Here is a 27,135-nt window from a genome sequence, read left to right as displayed (position 1 = left end):
CAGGAGCTGCGCCAGCCATGCAGTGTGGGGTTGAACTTCAGATGAGGTGGCTGATGCAATGCATGGCAAAAGCAGGAGGACTGAGCAAGGATGGTGGGAACTACACCAGTGTAGAAACCACTTGAATGTCTGGCAAAAATATCCAGGCAAAAAACCATGGACCATGGAAACCACACAGAGCTGCTTGCCATGATGTGTGAACCCAGCCAAAGCGTTATATCAACAACCACTTGTCTGGCTCATCTGCTTGGTGTCTTGAAATTTAGGCCAATTTGTTTTTCCTTGTCTTTCCCCTTCTACTGCAACCAAGAGGCAAGCTGCATCTGCCTCCTCCATGACAGAAGCATGCAGCCGTATCTTATATTCTTCCTTCAAATATTTGCACACACACACAGTTTTAAACGGTACTTGTAGTTAAAGCACATTCACCTTCTCCAACAAGGGCCTAGTTAAACTGACTTGGCGCTTTTAAAGCAAAATGCCTCCAGCCCACATTCATTGCCTCTGAATCTAAATGTTGCGTTACTATGCTTTCTTTGTATAAAACAACCCCATTCTTAGTCACAGCAGACTATCCAGCATTAAGTGCTGCCAGAACGTGTGTGTGTGTGAGTGTGTGTGTGTGTTTAGAAAAGTTGGTGGTAAACAGAATCTAAATTAAATTGGCAGAAGTTCCAAAACAGCTTTCCCTAACTGGCTGCCATGCTAGGAAAGATGGGTGTTGTAGTCCAACAAAAATGTTGGGGAAGTTTGTTCCAAGAGTTACTTTTGTTGAACTTGTCAGTGAGGACAAGAAGCACAAGTGAGCACTGCCACAATTGTGCAGGAAAGCACTGCAGAATTAGAATTGTGTCTTAACCTTGCAAAGCCTGAATTATTTATAGTATACTGAGAATATCTAGAAGTGAAGACTGTGACCTATTTTAGCAGTGACGGTAATTCTGATGATTTTAAAACATGCACAGCCATCACCGTTATGCTACTCAGGAGTTCATCAAAAAAACACACAGGCAGAAAAAGGAAGTCTGGTTTTTTTTCCCCCAGATCTGTATTTCAATAATACAGTTAGACGTGGCTCAGATGCTTCTTCATCTCTTTTGGCACAAACAGAACTCTGTTTATTTGAGTAGGGTCTTTTACAGGTGAATATGAAGTGCCTGAAGATGAGGATAGTCGATACAAATACAAGACAACTTTTAGAAACCAAACATTTGTTCACTACCATCATATACAGAAATCATAAGCCTGGCCTAACGCTTATTCATGCTTCTGCCTCAAAGCAGCTCCCCTTATCTAAGTGGTAAGAAGTAAGAAATGTGTGCATCACAGATTGATTATACTAAATTATTCTATTTTAGATAATGGGCAGTTACAGATGGTCGTTAGGAGACAAGCATGATAAATATTCCCAAAGAAAGATTCCACCCACCCTGATATTCATGTATATAAGCAAAGTTACAAAGAGCTGCCTGGTGAAAAATCCCTGGGAACATAAAACACTTCCTTTTGCTGCATGGGATGTGGGCCACCAGGGTCTCTCCAGATGTTGCTGGACTGCAACTCCGATCAGCTTGAGCCAGCATTGCCATGCGGAGGACCACTAGTTGTCCACTGCTGTGCCACGATCCATCATTTTCATTTTCCAGTCCTGGAGACAGTCTGAATGGCCTTGATCCATTCTGTGCGTTCTGCAGCCGTGGCCGCCTGCAGGATGAAGTGCACCTCGTTTGCAGTAATGATTTCAAACAAGTTCCCTCCCACTTCATTTTTCTTGCCTGAGGGATAAAAGACAGTGAATGAAGGACGTTGAAGACTTTTTCAGGACCTCTGCCTCAGAATAAACCATTCCATCCATTATTACATGAGTGTTAAAAACATCTGTGGAACACAAAGATGGTTGCATCCATGGGCTGTACTCAGTGTTGGTATACTTTAACTCCCATCCATTCCAATGGTTCTATTCTAAGTAGATCTGACATAGATATTACCCATAACTGACACCAGCCTCAACTTCATGTTTTCCCCAGTGTTCATGCAAGATCGTGTCTGGATATATGTTAAGAATTTTTAAAACGGTTGCAACAGCATAGTTGTTGTACTTAATGTTCACATACTCTTTGCTGTTTCTGGTCAAACAGATCTTGAAATAACACCAAGATCTCAAACAGCAGCCCAAGTCCCCCAAGACATTTTTGCTTAGCAGTAAACCACATCCAGGAGAGCAGCCTCCTCCAACCCTGCCTCCACCAGCTTCGCTGCACTGCACTGCAGTCCCTTCAATTCTCAGCCAGCATGGCCATCCGAAAGTGTTTCTGATGGGAAAGGCAAGGCACTGAATTTGTGTTGATTCCTTTGCGTACTGCAATGCTCTGTGCCATATCCACAGCAGCTTTTTCTGGGGTATACAAGTTATAATCAGTAGGGATAGTAAACAAATATATGCTCCTCCATGCACAAGAAGTGCTTTCAGCTGGTGCAATGCCACCATCAGATACAATTCCTCACCTCTAGCAGCAAAATCTGATGATAAACTGGCATGATGGCCTGGTAATAATGGCAGGAGGAGCCTCACTGCTTGCATTAACAAAATAGCCATGTCTGACCATTTTCTTTCAACCCTTGAATAAATTAAGATTATTTACAGATGCATAAATAATATGACAGTCCATGTGCCCCTCTTTAGCACTTACCATCTGGTGTATCTTCCACTGCAGTTACCACACAACCTCTTAAGTGAATAGCTCCAAGTGGCTCCTCTCCCTGAAAGGAATTCCAAACAAAACCATCTTGACCTTGGTGAAAAGCTCAGCTTTTCAAACTATTTTAAATGTTGCATCAGAACTAGTGAAATGGATGTGATGTTGGCAGTGTGTGTGTGTGTGTTCACACAAGTTGTGAGGAAAACAGTGAGGAACTGCTGAAGAGCTGGGGGCCCTTTAATTTAGAAGGAAGACAAAGGGTGAGGAGGTTTGTCCCAAGGGTTATATAAATAATTTTGAACCATACGGAGAAAGTGAACAGATTTTTTTTTCCTGACACATAACATCAGAACTCAGTGTTATAACTGCATCACTAGTAGTGAAGTGACATGACAGATGGAAGAAAAACACTGTTAGCACAGCAGAACAAGACATAAGCAGGAGGGACATACTGCATAAAAGTACTGAAACTCCCTCTGAAATAGGTGCCCGGTTTTGGAACATGCAAATCAACATGCACAAAACAAAAGCCACTGTGCATCCATGAGCCACCAGCCAGGTTGCTTCAGAAAGAACGGGCTTAGTCTAGAAAAGCTTGGAGCCATATGAAACCCCTCGGTCTGCTCTGTGTGTAAGGAAGTGGCTGGGAGCAGCCTATTCCCAGCCTGCCCAGAGCAATGGACAGACAATGTCTCCAAGAAACTTAGGGTCATATGATAAAAGTTATCATTGCCCTGCTGAGGGTTGGTCCCACCATTAGACAAAGTAAGGCCTTTCCCTCAAGCAAGTTTCGGTTGGGTTCCATGAAGAGGCATCCAATACATAGTTATTTAATGTATTGTTACAGTTTTACTGCCAAGGAGCAGGAGAGCCGTTCGTAGAATTTTCTACCTCAATACTACTTGGCTTCTTTGGGTTCTACAGACCTTTAGCAGGTGGTATGGGGGTGCGGAGGTGCCATTTTCTGTTCCACTTTATGCAGTAAAATAGAGCAGGCCAGCCCTGCTCGTGCTGTATGTGCGCTTCTATTTTTGTCCTGCTGTAGTCTCTAGTTGAACAGGTTGCTTTGATGTTTGAAGTGCTAAAAAACTTACGAAACCAGTGGGATGGGTGTGAATGCTAGAGTGGGACCCCTATCATGCCACTTTCAGTGCTGCGGGATGTCTCCAGTACTGACTGAAGACTGACACAATGAACTTGGATATACAGTCTGAAAGACATTTCTGGTCAAGAGGATGGTTGCAAAGAACGAAACTCAGTTCACACTAGCAAATCATGTCAGCCATACATTTTTGGAGGGCTGTTTCATTCTCAATGATCTTTAGAACAACCTCCGATAGAAGGGCTTACCCCAGCAGGATCGTAGTAGTGCACGTAGGCAGGGTCCTCTCTGAGCACAAACTTCCGGACTTTCCAGTTTTTTCTCCGGTGCCCCTAAATGAATTGAATGAATGAATGAATTGAATTGAATGGTCTGCTCTTCCAGAAAGGAAGTCAGAATGCCACTGACCTATACTGCCACCAAGGGGCAACACTGTTATCTCCGACCCATATATCCAAGCACCTTTTTATTTTCCCATTAATTGTTAATTGTCTTAATTTGTGGTTTTATATTTATTATATTATAACATTATATTATAATATTGTATTTATTATATTTATTATTGGATGCTGTTCTACTTTGATCTCTTTATCCTATTTTATTGGTTTTCTTGTAAACCATTCCAAGACATCTGTGATGGGACAGTACACAAAAGTTTTAAATACATAAATAAAATCTGCCATTGGTTTTGCTGGAGCCAAACTGCCCTCATGGATGGAGTTTGCTGCCTCAGCACATCCCAGAATCTACCAGTTCTTTGATTTTATTTATAGGTTGGACTGACATGATACCTTTCAATAAAATTCCCAAGGTGGTTATAATTGACCTCCAAAAGCCATTGTCCCTAGACATGCATTTTTTTTAAAGGCCAAGGATTCCTTCTTGAAAGGAAAATGGGGGGAAACACCTCACTTTTAATTCAACCTCAAACAAATTATCATCAAAGCATTTCTTAACTGTTGTCTGTCCTGCTACAACCTGATAGTGTGCAGAAAGGTTCCCCAAGAACCCCAGGATATCATACTCCTTTCTCGGATGCCCTCTTTGCTTTCAGGCTTGCTTCTGGGTAAACTGCAGGATCTCTCGAAATTATTAAAAAGTAGAAAAATACATGAAGAATATCTGAAGGGGGAATTCGTCCAGCACATGTCACTGTAGATCTAGAAGCCAGTCTTGTGCATGGTTGGGTTCGTAAAGCACATATTCTCTTGCTGCCAGTTCAGTGTCCAGCTGCCCCACCACATGTGGGGTGCAAGGGGGCAGCCTTACCAAACACCAGCAGCACTAGAATGGCTGGGTGCAGGGCTCACACTAACACCCCCTCTTTCCTTCACACTCACAGGCCCACCCAGCGGCAGCTGGTGCTCAGCTGCTGGAGGGAGGTGGCCTGGTGGGGGCCCAGGAGGTGTGAGGACACCTCGAGAGAAGCTTGCCCAGCTCCCCTTCCCCCAAACTGGTCTGGAAGAGGCATCACAACTGGAGATGCTCCTGAGATTAAGATCCAGGCAGAAAAAGCTACCCACGGCGGCCTTGTTTGTGTCCTCTACAAATGCTATGAGCACTTCAGTGCCATCATTCACATTTTTTTTTTGTCTTTGCAAATACTTTGCAAATAATGTTACAACTAAGTATTATTTAATGTTAACAGTTAATAAAAGCAAGATTACATTTTACGAACTAAGATGTGCAGAAATTGTATTTTGTATTTATTAAGCAATACGGTACCTAAAATTACCCCCACATTAAAACCTTATAGGCAATACTGATTTTTTAAAATTATTTTCAATTTATTTTAGTACATGGTCTGTCTTGAACTCTGTGTAAATTCCAACTGTATATAACAGTTAAATTTGAATCTTGAAATTTACTTGTGATTTGGTTTTTGATTTTTGTCTTGTTTTGATGAGGCAAGTCAAAAAGCTCCTAGGGAGCTATTTTGGAATCACTTTTGTATGCAACAGAGGTTTCGTTTTGTATGTAAGATCAAATGCTTTAATTGCACTTTGTCTGTGGTTTCCTGCTAGACTACCACCAACTCCAGGATAGGCCTTGCTTGTCCATGCCACATCCTGAATCCCTCTGGCAGCAACACAGCAACAGGGCCTTCTCTGTGGTGGCACTGCCCACCATGAAATGACCCTCCCTTTACTATACATCAGGCACTGATGATCATGTGCTTTTGACAAGTCTTAAAAACCCACTTGTTTCTGACTTTTCTCAACCATTAACTCATCTAAATATTGTGCTTTTTTTGATGAATTGCTTTATAATTTACTGTAATCCACTTTGGGTTTTTTTTTTTAAATGCAGAGCATTTTAAAATGTCAAAATATTCTAAAATATGGGAAGATAGGCAGCAAATGGTTGATCAGCTTTCCTGAGCCTGTTGCCTTGAAAGTGATGATCAAAACCCGCAGTGGGCCCTGTCACTCCTTGACTGCGTGCAAGACCGCATGAGGCAAGCGACAAGCGCAATGAGTCACAAGCTTTGAAGGAAATGACACGCCCTGCACCTGATGCCCTTGTTGCAATTCTGCTGCAGCCTGCGATACCAGCCCCACTGACACACTACCACGAGACTTCCGAAGGTTGTCATTCTTCACCCATCCACAACAAGAGACACGCCCCAATTCATTCTACAGAAAGAGACAACTGACATTCCTCTGCTATTTCAGTTTTCCATCCAATATCATATCCAGGTCAGAGTACCATATCTCCTTCGTGTTGACACATACAGCTTCAAGGACCTGCTCAGAGAATGTGCAGTTATCTGAATCACGAATTCTCACATCCAAGCACCACTTCCTCATCTGACAGCTTTTTCTGGCTGTATACGCAGGTGCTTTTGCCTCCCCTCCTCTCTCTGCTCAGTTTCTGTGCTGCAGGTGTTCTGCAGAGGCAGACACAGAGTGTGCGGAGGCTGGGACTGGACTGGTGCTTTTGTGGTGCCACTGTGCCAACGGTGTAGCCCAGCAGGGCTCCCAGGGTGGAAGCACCAGGACTTTTTGATTAGCAGAGCTGATTATGTCATCGGCCACGTGCCTCGGGCTCCCCTGCTTCCTCTGAACTTTGCTGCAGTCCTGACAGAGGAAAGTGGATTTCCCCAAGAACAGCGTTTTGTTGTGAGCTGCCCCTGTTATACTGCAAAATATTTTATGGGTGCTTTTGGTTTCCCTCTCAGCTGCTTTTGCTCAAATGGATCAGCAGAAGTGTCTGTATTTTGGATTCTCCTTGGAAATGTGGCTAGAAGGACTGCCAGGATAAATGCTGGCACTCCAGAATTTCCACTACTTCACTGCACTCTGTTACACTGTGAAGCAGCTTCTTGCCATTTAGGAACATAGACTGCTGTACAGACGCACCCAGCAAAGTCAAGGCAGGCTCGAGCACGGCCTTCCTAAGAAGACTGTAGACTGGCTCATCTTTTTCACAGCACAGACTTCCTTTCTGGTCCAAGACAACAGATGGGATTGCTATACTGACCTGTTTCAGTAGACATCCCTGTTTGACCACTATGCCTCTGAACTCTTCCTTGAAGACTCCATCATCATCACTGGAATTTCCTTCACAGAAAAAGCCACTGTCTGCCTATGGTAGGACATGGGAAAAAACCACGTTCCTAATTACTTTGTGAAAGAATTCAGCCCGTTTCATAGAATCATGGAATAGTAGAGTTGGAAGGGGCCAAGAAGATCCAACCCCTTGCTCAGTGCGGGAGGCCAGGTTAAATCCTCCCTCTCAGATGGCTGTCCAGCTGCATCTTGAGTGCCTCCAGTGGCGTGAGTGCCCCGTCCTGTGATGCAACGGCTTTCCTAGACACACGGGCTTGCCCTGTTCTTAGAGTTGTTACTGGGGAATGCTGAATCATGCTTCCTCCAAAGTGGTCACAGATGTGGTTTACCATCAAATAAAGGCTGGGTAGTGATGGTACAAAGAGAATGGGCTCATTAACTAATTGATTCATTAATTATCTGAGGACAACATCCTATGCATATTTACTTAAGACCAAGTCCCACTGTGTAAAATGAAGCTTACTCCCTGAGGAGCCCATTTAGCTTAAGAGCCTAAGGCACAGATTAATTCAGAAAGAAATTGCTAAATCATCTTGTATGAGCAAGAGATAAACTATTAACACCCTCCCCCCCCCAAAAAAAAAAGCCAGGACTGATCTGAAAATACAATTTTTAAAATTAACTTTGTTTGATGCATAGTCACAAAGGGCAGTCACACAATGCAAGTGTATTTCACTGTATCTAAGTGCATTTGTACTCTGAGACACAATAAAGAACTCTAGTTGAACTGTGATATGACTGTAAGACCAGCCCAATTAGGAGGATGTAATGTAGCAGGATAGATTTTTTAATGAAATCTGCCCCAAACATATTTGTTTGTTTATTTGCCACATTTTTATCCAGTCTTTCCTCAAAGGCGCCCAAGGCACAATCCTCTCCCTCTCCATTTTCACAACAACCTTGTGAGGAAGGCTGAGAATCCGCAGGCAGTGCAAAGCTTCATTTCTGCATGGGGACATGAACTCAGATCTCCCAAGTCCTGTCTAATGCCTTAACTCAGGGGTGTCCAACCTGCGGCCTGTGGGCTACATGCAGCCCAGGATGGCTATGAATGCGGCCCAACATAACATTGTTAACTTACTTAAAACATTGAGATTCTTTTACGATTTTTGGGGTAACTCAATTGTGCAGTTCTTAAGCGTGAACTTAATAGACAACAACATTGTGTTGCAGTGTCACATAAATATATATGTGTTCTCACTGTTTGTACGCATGGTGGTGGCAGATATCACAAAAATTATGCACAGACCTTCATCAGTTTTCATTCGTGTTTGTGCATTTAATGTGCAGCCCAAGACAATTTTTCTTCTTCGAATGTGGCCCAGAGAAGCCAAAAGGTTGGATACCCCTGCCTTAACTACACTACCTCATTTGCTCTGAATATACCATGCCTCAGCTCTGATCTCACCTCTGACAAGGCTAGAAGGTAATTAATTGACATTGAGCAATGTCGCTTAATCCCTCTGAGGAAAGCTTTAGCGGGGACTCCACAGGGGTGGCCCCTGGAAAGATACAGGGATGTATAATCCAACACTCACACAAAAGAAAAGATCAACAGCAGTGGCATGGATAGCACTGCATTCAATTTGAAGTTTATCCTGCAGCCAGCCTAAAATTATACTCTCTAAATAATGTTCTAGTGACCCTTTCTCAGCACTTACGAAGTAATAAAAGGCATCCTCATGGTCGAGGAAGGAAGTTTCCGACAAGCCTTCTGCTGCATTCTTGGATATATCCCCAGCGGGCTGAAAATAGCCTTCGTTCAACAGGGCAGATGCCAGCACGAGACCCTCTTGGCGGTTTCGGGTGGAATTGTTCGACAGCAGCCAGTCAATGACGGTAGTACCTGGTGGAAGACAATGGGCCAAGGTGTGTCAATGGGCAAGCAGCAAAGACGCATTGTAGACTAGCAATTGCTACGTGAATTAATGGGCTGGCAGTAATTAAGCAAATGGCCACCCTGCCTCCATCACTTCCTAAGCTGCTCCAAAGCGTGCCCCTGTACCCCAAGGAAAATGGCTTTGCTTCCTCTTCCACTTGGAAAAAATCTCTGGCAGTAAAAGAGCACTTTTTGATACAGTCCCTACTATTCATTGTTATGTGTAAATATTATAGATGAGTAAAGAAATGGTAGGACTGTATCTAATGCTGGCCACCCACCAGCAAATGGAAACTGTTGGCGGAATGAATGATCCTAGAAGGTCTTTGCATGCCATGCCAAATCTGCTCCGCTTAGCATATACCTCAGGGTATATCTGGGGCTTGCACAGAGAGGTTCTGTTGGCCGCAATGGGGTTCTGCGTGCCAGTCCAATCATACACAACAAGGGAGTAAGAGGAAAAAGGGGATTTATTTTGCAAAACAAAGTCCCCTGCACTGCACACCTGCAGAGAGCCCTGTTCAAACTTTTCATATGAGTTTGAAAAGCCAGTGTGGCGTAGTGGTTAAGAGCATGGGACTGGGACTCAGACGACCTGGGTTCTAGTCCCCGCTCAGCCATGGAGCCAACTGGGTGACTTTGGTCAGTCACAGACTCTCAGCCCAAGCTACCTCACAGGGTTGTTGTTGTGGGGATAAGATAGAGGAGGAGATGTAAGCTGCCTTGAGCCCTTTGTAGGAAAAAGGCAGGATATAAATAGAAAAATAAATAAAATAAATAAATATCATTTATATACTTTCTCACACAAAGGATGTCAGAAGCTCTGATTTGGTTGGCTGTAATTTTCTGCAGTGCAGCTCTTCTTAATATGCATGCTCGCCACTATTTCTACCAATTAACATTTGCTGAAGCACCTACCTTTATCAATTAGAATGATGCTTGTTATTTGGAGTTTCTCATTGCCTCAGCCTCCCTTATCACTTCGTACGCGTCTTACACACATGAAGCTTAAGGCTGCCTAGGCCCATCCAAAAATAAATCTGTCTCTCCTTCATGTCCAGTGCAGACAAGAGCAAGGGGAAGGTCCATTGCACAAACCCGCTCAAGCCATGTTGCATTCAACCCTTAGTCAATTCATTTGCACTTCAGCTGATTGATCAAGTACTTTGTTAATTTATTCATTAAAGCTGCATTCCTTTGCATATGAAAAAACACAGATCATTCAAAGGAGGGAAAAAATACAAACTACTTGTTAGATAATGCACCTAATACTTGCAGCAAGCATGATATTTAAGTGGGGCAGTCCCCTTTCCTTCCAGACAGTGACAGCCTCTGAAATGGTGTTTGCTCTCTGCCATTGTGTATAAGTAGCTATGGTTAATTAAAACAACGACAACTCTTCTGACTAATAAAGCAACACACACACCCTTTAATCAATTGCAGAATTTTGATCAATTCAGCCTTGTAGGCCTTGTTGAACATAAAGGAAAACGTTAAGGTAAATCTGTTTCCACACATAAAGCCAGTTCTGAGCTAGGAGGTGGGGATTCCAGGTCATAAATTGTACAAAGGCCTGACACCTCTTCCTTCCCTTTTAGAAGCTAGCCAGCTCAGGAAGAGCAAACTAATGAGTCTTTGGAAAAGTAGACTGAAAGGGTGTGTCTCTTGTCTCATAAAAACATTGGAATCACATAGGTTGGCAGTCTTTTCCCAGAATAGCATGCCTCCTATTATTTCTTTGTGGCATACTTCTGTTTCAAAGCAGAACAGTCAGATTTCTACTCCTCTGGTATTTCCAGTGATGGTTGCAACAATACCCACATCCCATATTTTATGTCTTAAGTTATTTTTTCAAGGTCTTCTTAGAATGTGGCACAGTTTAATTTTCTGTTTGAGAACTGAAATGGCCTTCCAAATTTGTACCTCATACTTCAGCACTGACTTGGGCTAGTCCCTGAAATAATTTAACTACTTTCCCACATGGTGGTCATATCAACTCCGTTTTATTCCTATGAATGTTTTGTTAGGTTTTAATGAAGAAATAAGAGCTCTTTACCTGTAAAACAATGATTATAAATTTTCTTGTCTTTTTCCAGAGTTTCTTCTCGTATCCCTTTGTCAGGGTCTTTCATCGAGAGATATACAGCACTGTGCACAAAAAAGAAAAGCAAACGATGGAGAATAATTAAGAATGTTAAGCTGAAGTAGAATAATTAGTCAGTTTTCCTACCCCTCTACCCTAAACAACTGCCACTTTGGGTTCCTCACAAGAGGGGGGAAAACGGTGGAATGTAAATGCAATGCATTAATAACGACAGTACGAGTAAAATGGGTCTGAAGGGGCTAGTCTCCTTCTGGAAGTACAACAAAAGGACTGCCATCTTTTGGGCTTTAAGGCCTGCTGATTGTAGCACCAGGCAGCTACCCCAGGCGCCTATTCCACATCAATAGAAGAATCAACCAGCAAGCCATAATCCTGCAGGGGCAAAATGGCTGATTAAGGGTCCACTTTTTTAAGAGATTACTGATTCTGCATAGCTGGGGGTGCCATGCATATTTTGTATGTAATATTAAAACCTCTCTAATGCCTGTTAATAAATATGAGGTCAGGGTATGGACTCCGTCAGATATTTTGGGGAGCCGCTACAAGGAAGAGGGAGTTACTGTGTTAGATGGGCCATGAGTCTGATTCATGATCACCCTAGAAGGGCCCAGAGATCAATATGATGTAAAATGGCTCTGGGTTTGCTTCACTGCACTCCTGGACTGCCATTCAAGCCATACTTTAGATTGCAGAATTCAAGTCTGGACAAGCAGGAGACACACTTAACATCTTCACAGTGTTATGGAAAATGAGGACAAAGCACAACTGGTGCCCATATCTTTTCTGGTGGCCCTTTTAATTTTTGAATGTATACTACTAATACCGAGCCTTTCCTTCACTAATGAGCCAGAGGCAGCTAATACAATGAAAAGGGAAAGTAATCTATGCAATCGATTGTGTCAAACCTGTTTCAGCATTTTTCAGTTACTCAACATGATAGAAAACAAATTGCTTTCAAAAACAATTTCAGAGAACAACATTTTGTTGCATTTCTCATGGGTGTATTGCATATTTCCTCATGAGGGCTGTGTAAGTGACCTTTCTTTGATATTTGTATCTCTGGCATGCTGTGGTCTCCTCAGTTCCCAGGACTTCACCTGAAGCCCAGAGCAGGAAGTGCAGGTAGCTGGGGAGGCTTCCAGGTGACAGAGAAATGTGCGACATGAGGAAAGGAAAAACAGGTCGCACTCCTGGCCACCTCACTTGTACTTCAAATTTGCATCTCCCAATATTGATTTCAAGAAAGGAAAAAGAACAGTAACCAAACAAGAGAGTGCCAGGGCTATTTTACATGTTTCACATGATCACCCTCTTTGTGAGCAAAAATGTCCCACCTATTGAAAGAAGTCCATGTTGGAGTAAGTTTAAGTAGCATAACAGAATAGAATTCAGCATATAACAGTTCTTTACTTCAGCTGGAATTAATTAATTAATGTGAACTTTTAACAAACCTCAGATTAATTGTTGTAGGAAGCTTGATAGACTTCCTTGTAGATTTCCTGGAAAACCTTTGTCCTCCTAAGATGCATTTAATGGCCTTTCGGATGTCTTTTACCCAGGCATCTCTCTCTTCAAGGTGAGAAGCTTGGAAGAAGTGATCTTGTTGTTTGGTAGTTGTGAGTTTGATGACAAACTAAAATAGTAAGATATTTCAAAATGGTTAACATTTATTTCTTGCCCAACTATTGGCATGTTTCATAGCTCGGGTCATATTGATTTTAATCAGGCACTAAATGAGTTAAATGATTTTGCTAACAAAAGTCTGAAGATGGCTAATTTGATCTGGCATAATTCAATAGTCAGAATTCAACCAGCTCAGATTTGGTACACCTACAAGAAGACCCCTTAAAGACCCAGACACATATTTAAGAAGATCCCATATTTCTATGGCAGATTCCTGAGCCTTGGGCAAGACAGCCCAGAAAATGTGATTCTGTGCTAACATCTTAAAATCTTAATCAATGTTATGACAATACCTCTAAGACTTTACAAGTCTGTTTTTGAAAGAAGAGAGAACCATGCAGCTGTTTTTTTTTTTTTTCAAACAGTTTCATCAGACAAAGGTGACAGTGAACCATGCTGGCAAAGATGAGGATAAGTGCAAAAGAACAGAAGAAGTGAGTGTCCACAAACACCAACTGGAGGAAAGAATCACTCTTAGACTCGTCTTATTGTGCTAGATGTAACTGGGGATCAGTCAAAATAAGACGATGCCCTTTCCTGATGCTTGCTGGGCAAAGGAGCTGTAAGTGCAAACATTCACAATGATTGGGAGAAAGTGTTGATATGACCAGATTTGGCCAAAAGATGACCATCAGTTCAAGGAAGATGTGCCTGGGATTCAGTCAAGGTAACATTCCATGATGGTAGATGTTTCAAGAAGTCTTAGACTTAAATCAGTCCTCCAGTAATGGTGCCTGAACTGAACAGTCCCCAGCCCATGTGGGAAACATCAAGAGAGGTGCAAGGAAGGTGCAAGGGGAAATGTTTTAAAAATGTTTAAATGTTTTAATAAAATGTTTTAATAAAAATGTTTTAATAAATAAATGAATAAATAAATGAATGTGTGTAGGTATATGGTTTATTTTTATTTTCAGGCCTGCCCCCACCATTGTGTTCACAGCCCTGTGGCAATTTGCTGTGTTCTTTAATGTGTGTGTGCTGGGAAATGGGGCCTGAGGACTTGGCCATTTTACCCCCTCACTTTGGATGTGAGTCTCAACACCTCCAAAGCAGCTCAGTTTCACCTCAGGTTTGTGCCTCACCAAAGTCTTTTGCACAGCCCAACCTGGACTGTTCAGCATTTTGTGAAGCACAGTGACATTATTGGACCAAACCTTTTGTGTTGGAGAAGGAGTATAAACTAAAATTGATGTGAGCTGAACTTTCAAGTAGCATTGCGGGATTTTCACCATATGTCCAGATGGCTTGAAGAAAAAGGTTGTTTAGGGCACTGCACTCTGGCTTCTGCACCATGCATGAATGAAAGTTTTCCCTCATGACTTTGAGCACATGGAAATGTGTGCAGTTAAGGGCATCATACCCTGAGCGCAATGGTAATGCTAAGCCAAATCAAACTGTAACATTGTAAAGCCACTATATTTTCTGTTTGGTTGCTGATTTTGGAATGCTGGTATCCTGTACAGTGGTCTCATAGTACAGCAACAATCAGATTTTCAGACTGCTATTATTACTTCTGTTCTAAGAACAGGTGGTACCATCCACCACACAGTCCATTGATAACTCAAATAAAAGGAAAATTTAGAGATGGAGCTCCTGTCCCACTACAAGATGGACAGTGCCCAGTTCTTGTTTTGCATGACTACAATGAAAAACCAGTTTGAACTGAGCTATTAAAGAAGCTCTACATACTCACTGGACCTCCAGAACAACCCTGTTCCATACTGTGGTGACCCTCTGAACAAGTGTCAAATCACTCTACTCTTTGTGAGAAAATGGCCAGCATTGTTTTCTCAAAACTGCCCTGGACTTCTTTCCTGGTCTCCTACACACACCTGGGGGGCTGATACCAGTTTACATATCAGTATGGCTTGTTCAAATCATCTTGTTGTTCAGTCGCAAAGCCGTGCCCGACTCTTCACAACCCCATTGACAACATTCCTCCATATTCTCCTGTCTTCCACCATCAGCCAGAGTACACCCAAGCTCACACCCACCTCTCCAGTGACCCCATCCAGCCACCTCAACCTCTGCCGTCCCCTTCTCCTTTTGCCTTCAATCATTCCCAGCATCAGGGGGCTCAAATCATACCTACAGTGAAAACTGTCTAATGAATATCTCACCCTTTCATTGAGGATGAGGCGATCAACACTTGCTAGTCTTGATGGCTATATATTACACCCAGTATCAGAGGTGGCATGCCCTCCGCACATGAGTGGGAGGATGCTACTGCATTCATTTTCTGCCTTCAGGTTTCTCACAGCTCTCTGATTGCCCACTGTGAGAACAGAGGGTGTTCTTCTACAACCTCAGATAACACCAGGAGATATTTCCACTGTGCAAATGGTGGTGCAAGTGAGATGTGCAACTGGTTGCACAAATGTCTGTTCAACTACAAGGTAAGGTATCTTTAGCTATATGTACCTTTTACGCATAGTTCGGAACCAAGCTCCTCCTAGCATGATACTATTAGTGCTTGCAAAATGTCTCAGTTAGATACTATCTAGGCATGTGGCCTGAGCCCACACAACTCTTCTTGAGTTCGACCTATTTTATTCAGGGCACTTCAGAAAACCTATCTACTCACCATTCTTTTACCAAAATCCTGGCAGGGGCTCGTCAGGGTGCTTCCCTTTAGAGGAATCATTCCTTTAGGACTGTTGTCAGTCTTCTTCTTGAAGAATTCAATTGCATCTTCTGACAGCACTACCCACATTGGTTTCCAGCTGTTAAACATGCTACCCTGCATCCAAATAATGAAGATCATGCAATAGCACAGAAAGATGGCATTTTACAAAGCGGTGCCTTTCCATTTATTACAAACAGATTCTACAAAACAGTATAAAATACAGCAATAACCTTAAATCTATGATCAGACTGATCATAAGGTTCAGTATACCAGGAATATCAATAAAGGGATTGAGGATCTCTCAGCTTATGGGAATATGGAAACAGGTGGATCAATATACAGGAGTTACTGCTCAGAAAGAGAACTAGGTAAACATGCAGGTACAGCACTCTATTACTTCTGTGAGGGTTGCAAGGATTCATCAAGGGTGTTCCAAGAAGCTTCAGTGCAGTGGGAGGAATTGATTAGTTCCTTACAGACAGCTAAGCCAATAATAGGTGTTAATAAAATCTGTTGGAATGTAGGAAAGTACATATCCAGAGGGTCAGAGATGAGCAGCATAAGGAACTGGAATGCTTTATACAGCTTAATCCATGGAAAGTTCCCTTAGCTTGCCTATGTACTATTTCTGCAGAATTTAAAATTAGGATTAGGTGAACAAGAATTGTTATTTTGTGTATACAGAGGCTTGCTAAGAAGAACCTGCCTCTGCTAGATGTTGGTGATACCTTGAGCACAGAGCCCTTCTTTTTGGTTGGACATCATGACTTACTCCTGAAAAATCTGCAATAATAGTGGATATACATGCATGTTTAAATCCCAACTCCATGATGTGGGGAAGAACTGATGGACAGTAAGAGTGGATACTGGGAGCCTTTGCCATTGCAAGGAGACTTAGAGCTCAGAAAGGAAAGCACCACCAATTCTCTGCCAGTCAATGGACTGAAGCTCTTACTGCTCCTGCTACGTTCAAGCATATCTACATTCTACAATATCACAGCTGTATGGGAGCTTATTTAGATATATTGACTGCCTATATTAGCCTAAATATTTAAAATGGAAATGTTAATCATTTCCCCCTCATTGTGCTTCTCTCATTCTTTCCATACCAAGGAAGACATTACTGTATATTAATATGTTTCTTTAGATACAATATCATTTCTATCATTTTTGCTGTTACCATTGTGTTGTAAAGAAAACAGATTAAAAAGAGATGAGATTTCCAGGCAATGTTATAAAAGGGTAAGTTTGGCCACTGTTTCTGGCAATGTAGTCAGGCTAAGGCATTTTGCAACAAGTGTTAATATCATTTTTGGCAACAAAATTTTCAGCTAATAGCATTTTCAAAGAAAAGATACTTCTTGGCCCTAATTTTTTTTACAAACTTTAAAGTCTTATTAAATTAATAAAAAGAAACCTGATTGTTGTGTGATGATTGCTGCTTGGGCAGCATATTCAATGCACTGGGCATTTAATTGCATTCTAAGAATGCAAGAGAGAAACATTTAGCACTATTTTTGCAGTTCTAGATAAATTAACCTTAATTGTTTCAGCTAGTGGACGGGGGAAGGACTTGTGTTAAGTCTGAGCAATAATGGAAGTGGTTGAAGCTGCAAGTCCTTGACCACAGCCACAATATACTCAGCATGACTTTTCTAAGCAAGGTGGGGTGCTAAACTTTGCTCAGCCTGAGGATCAAACTCATTTCTGAAGAAGCTCTTGGGGGCTGCATTCCAGTGGTGTGAAGGGTTGAAGTCAAGCCAGGGCAGGGACAAGGCAAAGGAGCAGGGGCAGAAAAAACCCCGAGCATAATGTAGCTGAAAGCGCTTACTGTCTGTAAGTGAACCTTGGGACAGACATTTCCACCTTACAGAATGGAGGGGAAAGGAATGAAAACCATGAAACCACCCCCTGAAAGCGTTTTTGTTCATGTAAAGAAGATGGGATGTAATTTAATGTAGCTGCTTCACCTGCTGTTGCTGCTGATGCAATTTCATTTCCCCACGGACACTTTAAAAGTCTATGAAAATATAAATGGCAACAAAGCAAGACAAGAAAGCACAATGAAAGAATGAAAGGGGGCAGATTCTTGCTGCCCTGGTGCCAATAGCTGCAATAGGCCCAGAGCAAGAGGCCCAGAAGGTCATCCAAACAGCATCAAGCAGCTGTGCAAATGGCCACAGACCCTGGGGTCAGGAACGGGTCTGTGGCTCTCCTCCGGTAATGGTCTTCCCCACAAGACCAACAAGACTGTTCCTCTTCTCTCATCCGTCAGCCTGTGTGTGTGTGTGTGTGTGTGTGTGTGTGTGTGTGTGTGTAGGGGAGACAAACACATTAGTTAGAATGCATTGCCTATTCCTAGAACTGGAAGTGTAATTGGAGCCATTCAGCATTGGATGGTCTTAAAATATATCCCTCTATATATGTAGTGCATGTTAATGATCCATGCAGGGGTGTGAAGAACAGGGCGCAAGTGGGGAAGAAGGAGCCTTTGTAGGGAGCAGGCCTGCTTTTCTGAAAATGCAGCATTCCAAAGAGGATACCTCAGGCTCTGAAGCCAGTTCCAGCTGGCCTTCTTTAATATAATAAAGGAGGATACTTGATCGGCTGGGAAGAGAAAAGGAGAGAGATGGGCTGATGGCAGAATTGAAGAGGCGTTAGATTAGAACACCATATGCGGTCACCTGTTATTTCACAGTTCTGTATATACAACATGAAGCAATTAACTTGGTTGCTTAACTTCTCCTATGGCTCTGGCTGTTAGGGTTTTTTCCCCCCAACAGAACAGGAAAATTGCTTATGAACATATTAAGAAAATAGGAATGCTCAGCTGTTTGGGTTGAAATCAGTCTTTCAAAAGCAGTAGGTACCCTGATAAGAGGCAAAAGCTGGAAATTGTTTGTAATTAGAGTAAGTTAGAGAGCAATCCTAGAAAGCATCCCTGGAGCTGTAGGATTCTTCAGAGCCCCCTCCTGAAAGCCATAGAAACTGCTACTATATTAAATATCTGAAATTCAGGAGAGTGTAGCTCCATATAGAGTGACAACAACTGTACTCAGATGAGGTTAAGAAGCGGAACATACATGCAAATAAAATAATTTCCCTGCAGCCTTAAGCCACGGCCCAGGCACGTTTCTTCTTCCGTACTGAGTACTGGGGGAAATGACCAGATACGGTCTCTTCTTATGAGAGGGTTTGTATATAGGTTTGCTTCTCATCTACTTTGCATTCTCACCCACCGCAGACATAACTCTGAGGGCAACACAAAGAGGAGGGTATGTCCCCATTAGGGACAGTTTTGAGTTAGCAAAGGGCCTGAAGCCCAGGGGACCTCTGCTGAGTCAACCTGGCAGGGGCTGTAGCGGGAGCAGTGCTGGCACTAAGCTTGTTAACTTGCTGTCATGCTCCCGAGTGAAGCTACGTGTGGGACAAATTAAAATGGTAGCTGCCCCACGCTGATCCCAGGGGAGCCCCAGGTGCTGCTGAGGGCGCTGCATGCTGGAGCAAGGCCAGGCGGAGGATTTCTTTCAGGGTGATGTCCTGCATCTACAGAGTTTCTCTTCCTTGTGCACTGAGAACCAACTCGCTGTCCTTATGCCTGCCCATGTTAATACCTTATGGCTACTTGTGGTGTGTTGCCCTATTTCACTGGGACTCTGTTTTCTCCATAGACATTGTTTGCCATAAGAACGATTGTTAAGAATTATTCCAGACGAAGCAAAAACTTTGGTATGAACAAGGATTTTTTAAGAAAGATAGGAGTTGTTTGGAAAGGAATTGAGTTTCCTTCTGATTCCCTGAAACTGACAGAGCTTGGCTTAACTTCTCAGAGTGCATTGTTGCTGTGCTGTTCTGTGTTCTTTTATTGTTGTTGCTTCTGGTCAAACAAGGTGTGTAGGTTTGTGAAATGATGCAAAAACTTTCAAACCCTGTTTTATCAGAGGTAGAAGAGAAACAAGCACATGAATCCAGAGCAGCAGTTCCTCTTTCAAACCACCTTTAACTCATCTATCTCTAGTCCAGCAGCCCCCAACCCAGTTCCCTCCAAACATTTGGGATTCTAGTGCCCAGAATTTCTGGCCATTGGCCTGCTGGCTGAACCTTTTAGGAGGTGAAGGCCAAACATCTTGAGGGCACCAGGTTGGGAAAGCCTACTCTGGCCTGGTGCCACAGTCCTATACACATTAAACTGCCTGGGAAGAAACCTATTTAACTCATTATGGCTGAGTAGATCTGCAAAGGAAAATTTACTAAGAATGGACCACTATGGAAGCCCCCTTGGAAAGCTCATGGTGCTGAGCAGATACACATAGGTTTAGACTAAGCATCCGGCAGCTTGGTAAGGTATTAGATCCTCTTCGGTGAAGATACCTAATATCAGATAAGGTGAAGTCCTTGCAGAAGAAAAGAATCAGTCTGGCTGTACTCAGGGAAAATAATGTATTACACTTGACACAATGAGCTGTACTATATTAAGTGGCAGAGCAGTGGCATGTTTGGAGGGGATGCAGGAGAGGTCCTTCTTGTTGAGGGTTCCCATGCTTAGAAACACAAGAGTCCTAGAGGATCAGACCAAAGGACAACCTAATCCAGCCTCTTGTCTTCCCTACCAGCCACCCAGGTGCCCGTGGGACGCTTTCCACGAGCACAGCGTGAGTGCAACAACCCTTTCCCATTCCTCCTCCTTGCCTTGCCATTTGGAGGCCTGCTGAAGGCATATAGCCGGGGTGGCCAGACTTGCTCAGAACCACATACGGTGAACGTCAGACGTTTGAGAGCTGCCACAGAATAAACTCACAGAGCCACATGCAGTTCCCAAGCCACTTCCGGCATATAGCCAAGACTAGAAGCCATTAATATTCTCCCCCACAAACTTGTCAAATTCTCCTTTAATACCATCTGTTGATGGTTTTCACCACATCCTGTGGAAGCAACTTCATAGTTTCACCATGTGAAACTGGCCTGCCTTTTGCCTGACCTGAAACTCCCACCAGAGAGCTTCATTGGATGACCCCTGGTTTTAGTCTTCCAAGAGCAGGAGAAAAATTCTTTCTGTTCACTTTCTTTATTTCATGCATAATTTGCCTACCTACATAATTTACCTAGGTTTTTTTTTTCAAAGTTAAAAAGCCTCCAGGGTTGTAACTGCTCATCACAGGAGACTTGTTGTTTCTTGGTCATTCTGGTTGTCCCTTTCTACATGCTGATTTTTACATGAATCAGACCTCTACAAATGTCATTGCACCATGGATTTATATAAGTGGCACATCTCTCACTTGGCCATCTCACTGTTTATCCTTAATTCTAGATCTTTTTTAAACAAAATAAAAGCACTGGCCCAAATTCAGATCTTTAGGGATCCTGCTTCTTAAACGCTTCTACTGTGAAAACTGTCCATTTATTCCTATTATGTATTTTCCATTCTTTTACCAGATATACTTTTGAACACCCTGTCCAGAGTGGCCCCTCTCCAGCCTTCCACCACATGGCAAGGAATCTTCTATTCGGCAGGCTTTGCATCAGCCCTCCCCAACCTATGGGCACCCTCCAGGACAACAACTCCCATCAGTCTTCAGCCAATGGTCAGGAAAGCTGAGAGCTGCAGTCCAAAAAATCTGGTGGTCACCAGTCTGTATATGCTGGATTGATCACTCTCTCCAGCTCCAAGGCAGGGTTTTGTTGCTGTGTTGTCCTTAGTTTTTAGTTGGCTGCCCGTATAAAAAGCCTATTCTACCGGCTCTCTCATTAATTTCTCTATTTATTATAGCTTCTCATTCATTACTTTGCTGTTAGCGCCTTTGGTGTTAATTCTTACTGTAAAGCAAGAGATGCATTTCTCCAAACAAAATAACTAAAATAAAATTCTACCCCAGTTATCGCTAGTAATCCCCTTATGAATTTGAAGAATTAATTCTGTGGACCTTCATTTTCCTGCATTTTCTGCGGTGGAGTGGAAAGATTAAGATGGTTGAAAATGAACCGGTTCTTATATAGTCTCATTACAGGCTAAAGCAGGTTCTTTCCCTCAAATGGCAGAACCAAAGAAAACTTCTCAGAATATTCTTGCCAAATGAATAATGCTATTTTTTTAGTAGGTGCTGAGAAGGGGCAGAAACAGAAAATTAAGAAGCAGCCTCCTCCTTGGGACTTCCCTAAAATATTACTTCTCCTTTTCCTTGTGTCTGTTGCACCACATGCCTGTAATTAAGCATTTCCCCCAACTATCCCATTTGCTGACATAAAGAATCTTGCCACACACATTCTGCCAGCAACGTAAACCCATTTAACCACCACACTCATTTTCAAAAAAAAAAAAGTCCTTCCCACAACCGCTGTCACGAGCTGGAGCTGGAGCAGCCTTCTCCAAATCTCATGCCTGCCACTGTGTAGAACTGCACCTCCCAGAGGTGCAGTGGATTATGTTCATGCTGTAATGAGATGATTGCTAAAAAATAAAAGATAACTTGTAATTTAAAAAAACCCTGCTCCTCCCAGAGTCGTCCAGACAGCCATATCTAGCGTTCACCAGGTTGTGGAGGGCTGAAGGAGTCTGCTTCCGGATGGCATGGTGCAGCAATTCTCTCTTTGCTTTCCTGAATGGGCTTGTTGTGGCAACAAAACAGAAGCAAGAAGTGGCGAGAAAACAAGGGAAGTTTTGCCATGGAGGAAGATTCAGCTGGATCTTCTGTAAATTTTGTGTTTGGGGCAGGCAACTTCCCTGTAGCTGCCTCACCTGGAAGCATCTCCAGCCTTGGGCCTTCGTGCCTGAAGCTGCAGTGCTGAACAGGCTTCTTGCCTGAGATTGCCTGGGAGATCGGTGAGATTTGCTTCAAGGGAGACACACCTAGGATTTCACTAATGGTCATTTCCAGGTTGGATTACTGTATCCTGCCCTCTGGGCATGAGCCAGAGTCGTGTAGTAGTTGGAGTGCTGCACTGGGGACCTGGGAGATCCGGGCTCTGGACCCCACTCAGCCATGATGGTCAACTGGGCCATTCATGGACTCGCAGCCTAACTTACCTCACAAGATTGTGAGGATAAAATGTGGAGGAAGAGGATTATGCAAGCTGCCCTGGTTTCCTTGCAAGTGGGAAAAATCTGGAATATACATGTAATCATAAATAACAATAAATACTAAAATGGAGAGCTGCCCTGGAAGTCAATTCATTGGTTCACAATGTGGAAGCAAGATTTGTGTTTGGGATTGTCAGGATGGGCTGTGCAGGGACAATTTTGTTCCAGCTGCATTGGTTTCCCATTTGCTTCTGGTGCTGGCATCAGTCCTGAAAATCCTAAATGGCCTGGCACCAGCATCGTTCAGGAATTGGCTCCTTCTAGATGAATGTGCTCAAGACCTGTGCTCAGTTTCTGAGATTCTCTCCTGAAATGTAACTGGCAAAAGCAAGAGACAGAGCCTTCAGCATGGTAGCACCAAAACATAGCATAATCCGAGATAGGTTCACTAAGCCCCCACTTTTCCCCATTTTTAATCAGGCCCTCAGGACTATTTTCTTCCTGCAACCATGTTTTGCTGCTTAGGATTTGAATTTTTCTTTATTTTTTTCTTTATTAGATTTTTATCCTGCATCATTCACCAGAAAACTCCCTGAGCAGGATAACATTTTAAGTCTGCTACTGCTATGCTTTTTATGACAATGTTTCTAATGCGGGTGCATGTTTTTAATTGCTGTTCAGTTCATTGGTAGATCTATTTTAATATTCTCATAGTTAATATTTTTATAGTAAGCTGCCTCAACTCTGACTTTATCATAGCAAGGCAGAATGTAAATGGCCAAACTGGAAAAAAAATGAAAAGATTCCGTTATAGGAAAAGATGTAACGAACTCCACACATTTTGCCCTTGCTTGTTGCTGTAAAGCCCCTTAGAATTTCCCCCAGCAGTGCTTCTGCTTTGGTTTGGGGCAGTCCTTTTCAGCCTATGAGGACGGGATTTTGGTTCCTCCATAGCCAGTTTAGTTCTTGTGGTCAGGGAATTTCCTGTATTCCCTTTGGGTATTCTGCTAATTGGGCATTCCATTTATCTAATGTTGTGTATTGCCGTTGTTGTTTTTAAACATCCTGGATCTCATTAGCCTGAAGGAATACGTTTGGTTTAATTTCACTGCCCCTTGTAATAACAGGCCACCATCCAGGGTTCTGTACACACAGCCTTTTCTGTTCCCTTCTCTAGGAAGGACAGACTGTTCACCCACATGGGGAGTTTTCACTGGCACACCTTGCACTCCGCTGAATGAGGGCAACAGAGGAGGACCCCAGGTGCACATGGCTCTCCAGTTAGGCTGAGCCAACTGATCCCAGCAACAGGCTTTTGTTCATTCCTTTCCCAGATGTGAAGCTGGGGGCACAGAGGGAATCAGGATCAAGCCAAAGCTGCAGCCACACCCTGAATCCAGGGATTACCTGAGTTGCCCCCATCCCATCTCATTCCAGCCCAGCAGTTCCTGACAAACACAGGATCCTCGGATGCTATCAGGTTTAGGGTCTGTCAGGGCCTCACAACACACAGTGCTAATGCCATGACAATATGGACAAAGCCCCTGCTGTGCATTTTTAAAATTAAATGCCAGGCACTGCTTACAGGAGGGGTGCGATCGCTATCGCAATGCAGAGCATGGGGAGAGGGGGTTTAGGTCGCCCATCCTTAGCTACAGTCTCCGTGAATTCCACCCCACCACTTAGCGTTAGGGGAGTGACACCTCCCACTGGTGCCAATGTGCGTGCCCCCCCATGCAAATTACCATTCAAGGAGGGCAATTTGCACAACCATTGTTGCTAAGAAAGGAAGTGATCTTGACCCACACCTGATTCTCCCTCTTCCATGCACGTGGGCAGAGGGGACAAGGTGAGATTAATAATTGCATTGCCGATGTTACTTGTAGTTCAGCCCTCAGGTTAATCCCTCTGTTCACAGGGAATACTGTAGCTCTGTTCAGTTTCATCCTGGATCATTGTAGATTTCCTGGGAATAACCACTTGTGTCCCATTTAAATCAAGTTCAAATTGCTCCCATCACCATGTTTCTGTTTGGCCATCAGTCACCAAGGGAAGTGATGCTGATCCCCACTGAATCATAGCGTAGTAGAATTGGAAGGAGCCGTGAAGGCCATCAGGTCCAACCTCCCGCTGTTGCAGGACACCACATTACACCATCCCATGCAGATGACGCTCCCGTTTCTTTTTTAATGCCTCTAGTGTGTGAGAGCCCACGACCTCTCTAGGCAGCTGGTCCCACTGTTGTGTTGCTCTGACAGTGAGGAAACTTTTCCTGATATCTAGCCTGAATTTGAGCTGTCACAATTTGAGTTTGTCCAACACTCTGGTATCAGCGAGAAGCGATCTTGCCCATCTTCTCTGTGACAGTCTTTGAGGTATGTATAGAGGGATATCATCTCCCCGCTCAGACTTCTCTTTTCAAGGCTGAACATGCCCAGTTCTCTCAGTCTGTCCTCACAGGGCAGTGTTTCCAAACCCTGGATCATTTTTGTTGCCCTCCACTGGAAGGGCAACAATAAACATTCTGCATTTTTCTTAAATCTTGGTGCCCAGAACTGGACACTATGTTTTCAAATGGCAACCCGTCTTTTAATGAAGCCCATGGGGAAGTGATGGGGAATGTGCCTGTGATTATCAGGAAGCTTTCCATGGATCCCTCCTTTAAAAACTAGGTGCGTCTTATGGTCAGGTCGTCTTACAGAGCGAAAAATACGGCAATACTTCTATTAATGTATCCCAAAATAGCATTTGTCCTTTTTGTGGCTGCATCACATTGTTGGCTTATATTTAGCCTGTTGTCCACAATTACTCCGAGGTCTTTTTGTTTTTCAGTTCTGTTGAACCACACATTCTCCATCTTGTATCGATGCATTTGGTTTCTTTTTTCTAGGTGGAAGACTTGGCACTTGTCCCTATTGAATCCCGTTCTGTTGCTTTCAGCCCAGTGTTCAATTTTTTCCAGATCACCCTGGATCTTCATTCTAGGATGTTTTCTATTCTACCCAGTTTTGTCTCATCTGCAGATTTGATTATCGTTCCTCATACTTCATCATCTAAATCATTAATAACGATTTTGAAGAGCACTGGGCCCAGGACTGAACTCTGCGGCACCCCACTTGCAACTTCCCTCCAGTGTTAGAAGGTGCCATCGATGAGCACTCTATTTAGTGAGTGTCCTATTTAGCAGCCAATTTTGGAGCCACCTAATAGATTTTTTTAATCTAGTCCACTTTATTTTTATTTATTTTCGATTTATATCCTGCCTTTTTCCTACAAAGGGCTCAAGGAGGCTTACATCATTCTCCTCCTCCATCTTATCCCCACAACAACAACCCTGTGAGGTAGGTTGGGCTGAGAGTCTGTGACTGGCCCAAAGTGCTAATTTGCAAAGTGGAAATTTATGCTAATTTGTTTCTCAGAATGTCATGGGGCACTGAGATCCAGTGCCAGGAATTGTTCCGAGTTATCATCCTGTAACTATTCTGCATGCAGGATGTGCTGGCAAGGCAGGGAGTGGCTGGTCATGGCATCCCTGAGTTCACAGTGGCAACACACATGATGCTGAAGAAAGGAAAAATCCACATCCAGACTCATATTTTGGGGGGCAGTAGCTGATAAAAATGAAATGGGTGTGGGTTTCACACAAGCATTAACATATCTAAACTTCGTATTAAATAGGTACAGTTTTAAATGGCTGGTTTAAATGGATTTTTGCCATTGAATGCTCACAGAGGATAAATGCCACTCTATTTCAAACATTGCACAGCAGTGACTGATGGTGATTCTATTTAAATAAACGCTCCAGCCCAGTGGCTGTTTCACATGCCCAGTTAAGAACAGTCAGTTCTGCTTTCCACTTCACTTTAAATAGCATTGTTCTTCAGCCAAACATATAGACAACATTATTTATATACATACCTTCTTCACTAAGTATCCCTCCCTTATTCGCCTGGGTTCTCGCTCAAGCCCTTGTTCCATCCTTGTATCGATCTTTAGCTCCCACGGAATCCAAATGCATCTGACAATGAAAGGGCTTTGCAAGATGCATTTATACCGTTGTTACTTTCACAAGTTCCTGTGATGATCAATCACATGAAAACATTCTCATTTCCCCTTCCGCAAAAAGGAAACAAGGAACCCCAGTGCAAATGTTAAGTTAAGAACTTTTTGATTTTTTAAAAAAAGCATATGTCTATTTAAAAAATAAAAAGAACAACAACAATATTATCTACTATGAGCCACCAGGACAAGACAGGGCATACAATAGAAATAAAGAAATAACAGCTAATTCAAATGTTTACATTTCTCTTGTTAAATAAAATTCAGTTAACGAGTAAGTAATGCATGGAAACACACATTTTAAGAAGTGCCCTTGTGTTGTTGCAGCTTGCTGAAGGGTTTTTGATCCAAACAATAGCTAAAAAAAAAAAAAAACAGAAAGGAACCTTATTATGA

General features: G+C 42.9%; 1 protein-coding gene across 1 annotated transcript; it reads right to left on the bottom strand.

Annotated features, from left to right (window-relative positions):
* Positions 1 to 1,095: 1,095 nt before the first annotated feature.
* PLEK (pleckstrin) lies at positions 1,096 to 26,698 on the bottom strand. Its single transcript, XM_044454411.1, has 9 exons — positions 26,599 to 26,698; positions 15,624 to 15,779; positions 12,808 to 12,989; positions 11,309 to 11,400; positions 9,035 to 9,219; positions 7,285 to 7,389; positions 4,050 to 4,133; positions 2,691 to 2,760; positions 1,096 to 1,775 (listed from the first exon to the last, which is right to left on the bottom strand). The coding sequence occupies exons 1-9, from the start codon at positions 26,656 to 26,658 to the stop codon at positions 1,636 to 1,638; spliced, it is 1,074 nt and encodes a 357-aa protein (XP_044310346.1). The 5' UTR covers positions 26,659 to 26,698; the 3' UTR covers positions 1,096 to 1,635.
* Positions 26,699 to 27,135: the final 437 nt, after the last annotated feature.

This window comes from Varanus komodoensis, unplaced genomic scaffold (genome assembly GCF_004798865.1).
Source record: "Varanus komodoensis strain SLA01 unplaced genomic scaffold, ASM479886v1 scaffold7_3, whole genome shotgun sequence".
Lineage (NCBI taxonomy): Eukaryota > Metazoa > Chordata > Lepidosauria > Squamata > Varanidae > Varanus > Varanus komodoensis.
This window is presented reverse-complemented; position numbering and strand designations above follow the sequence as displayed.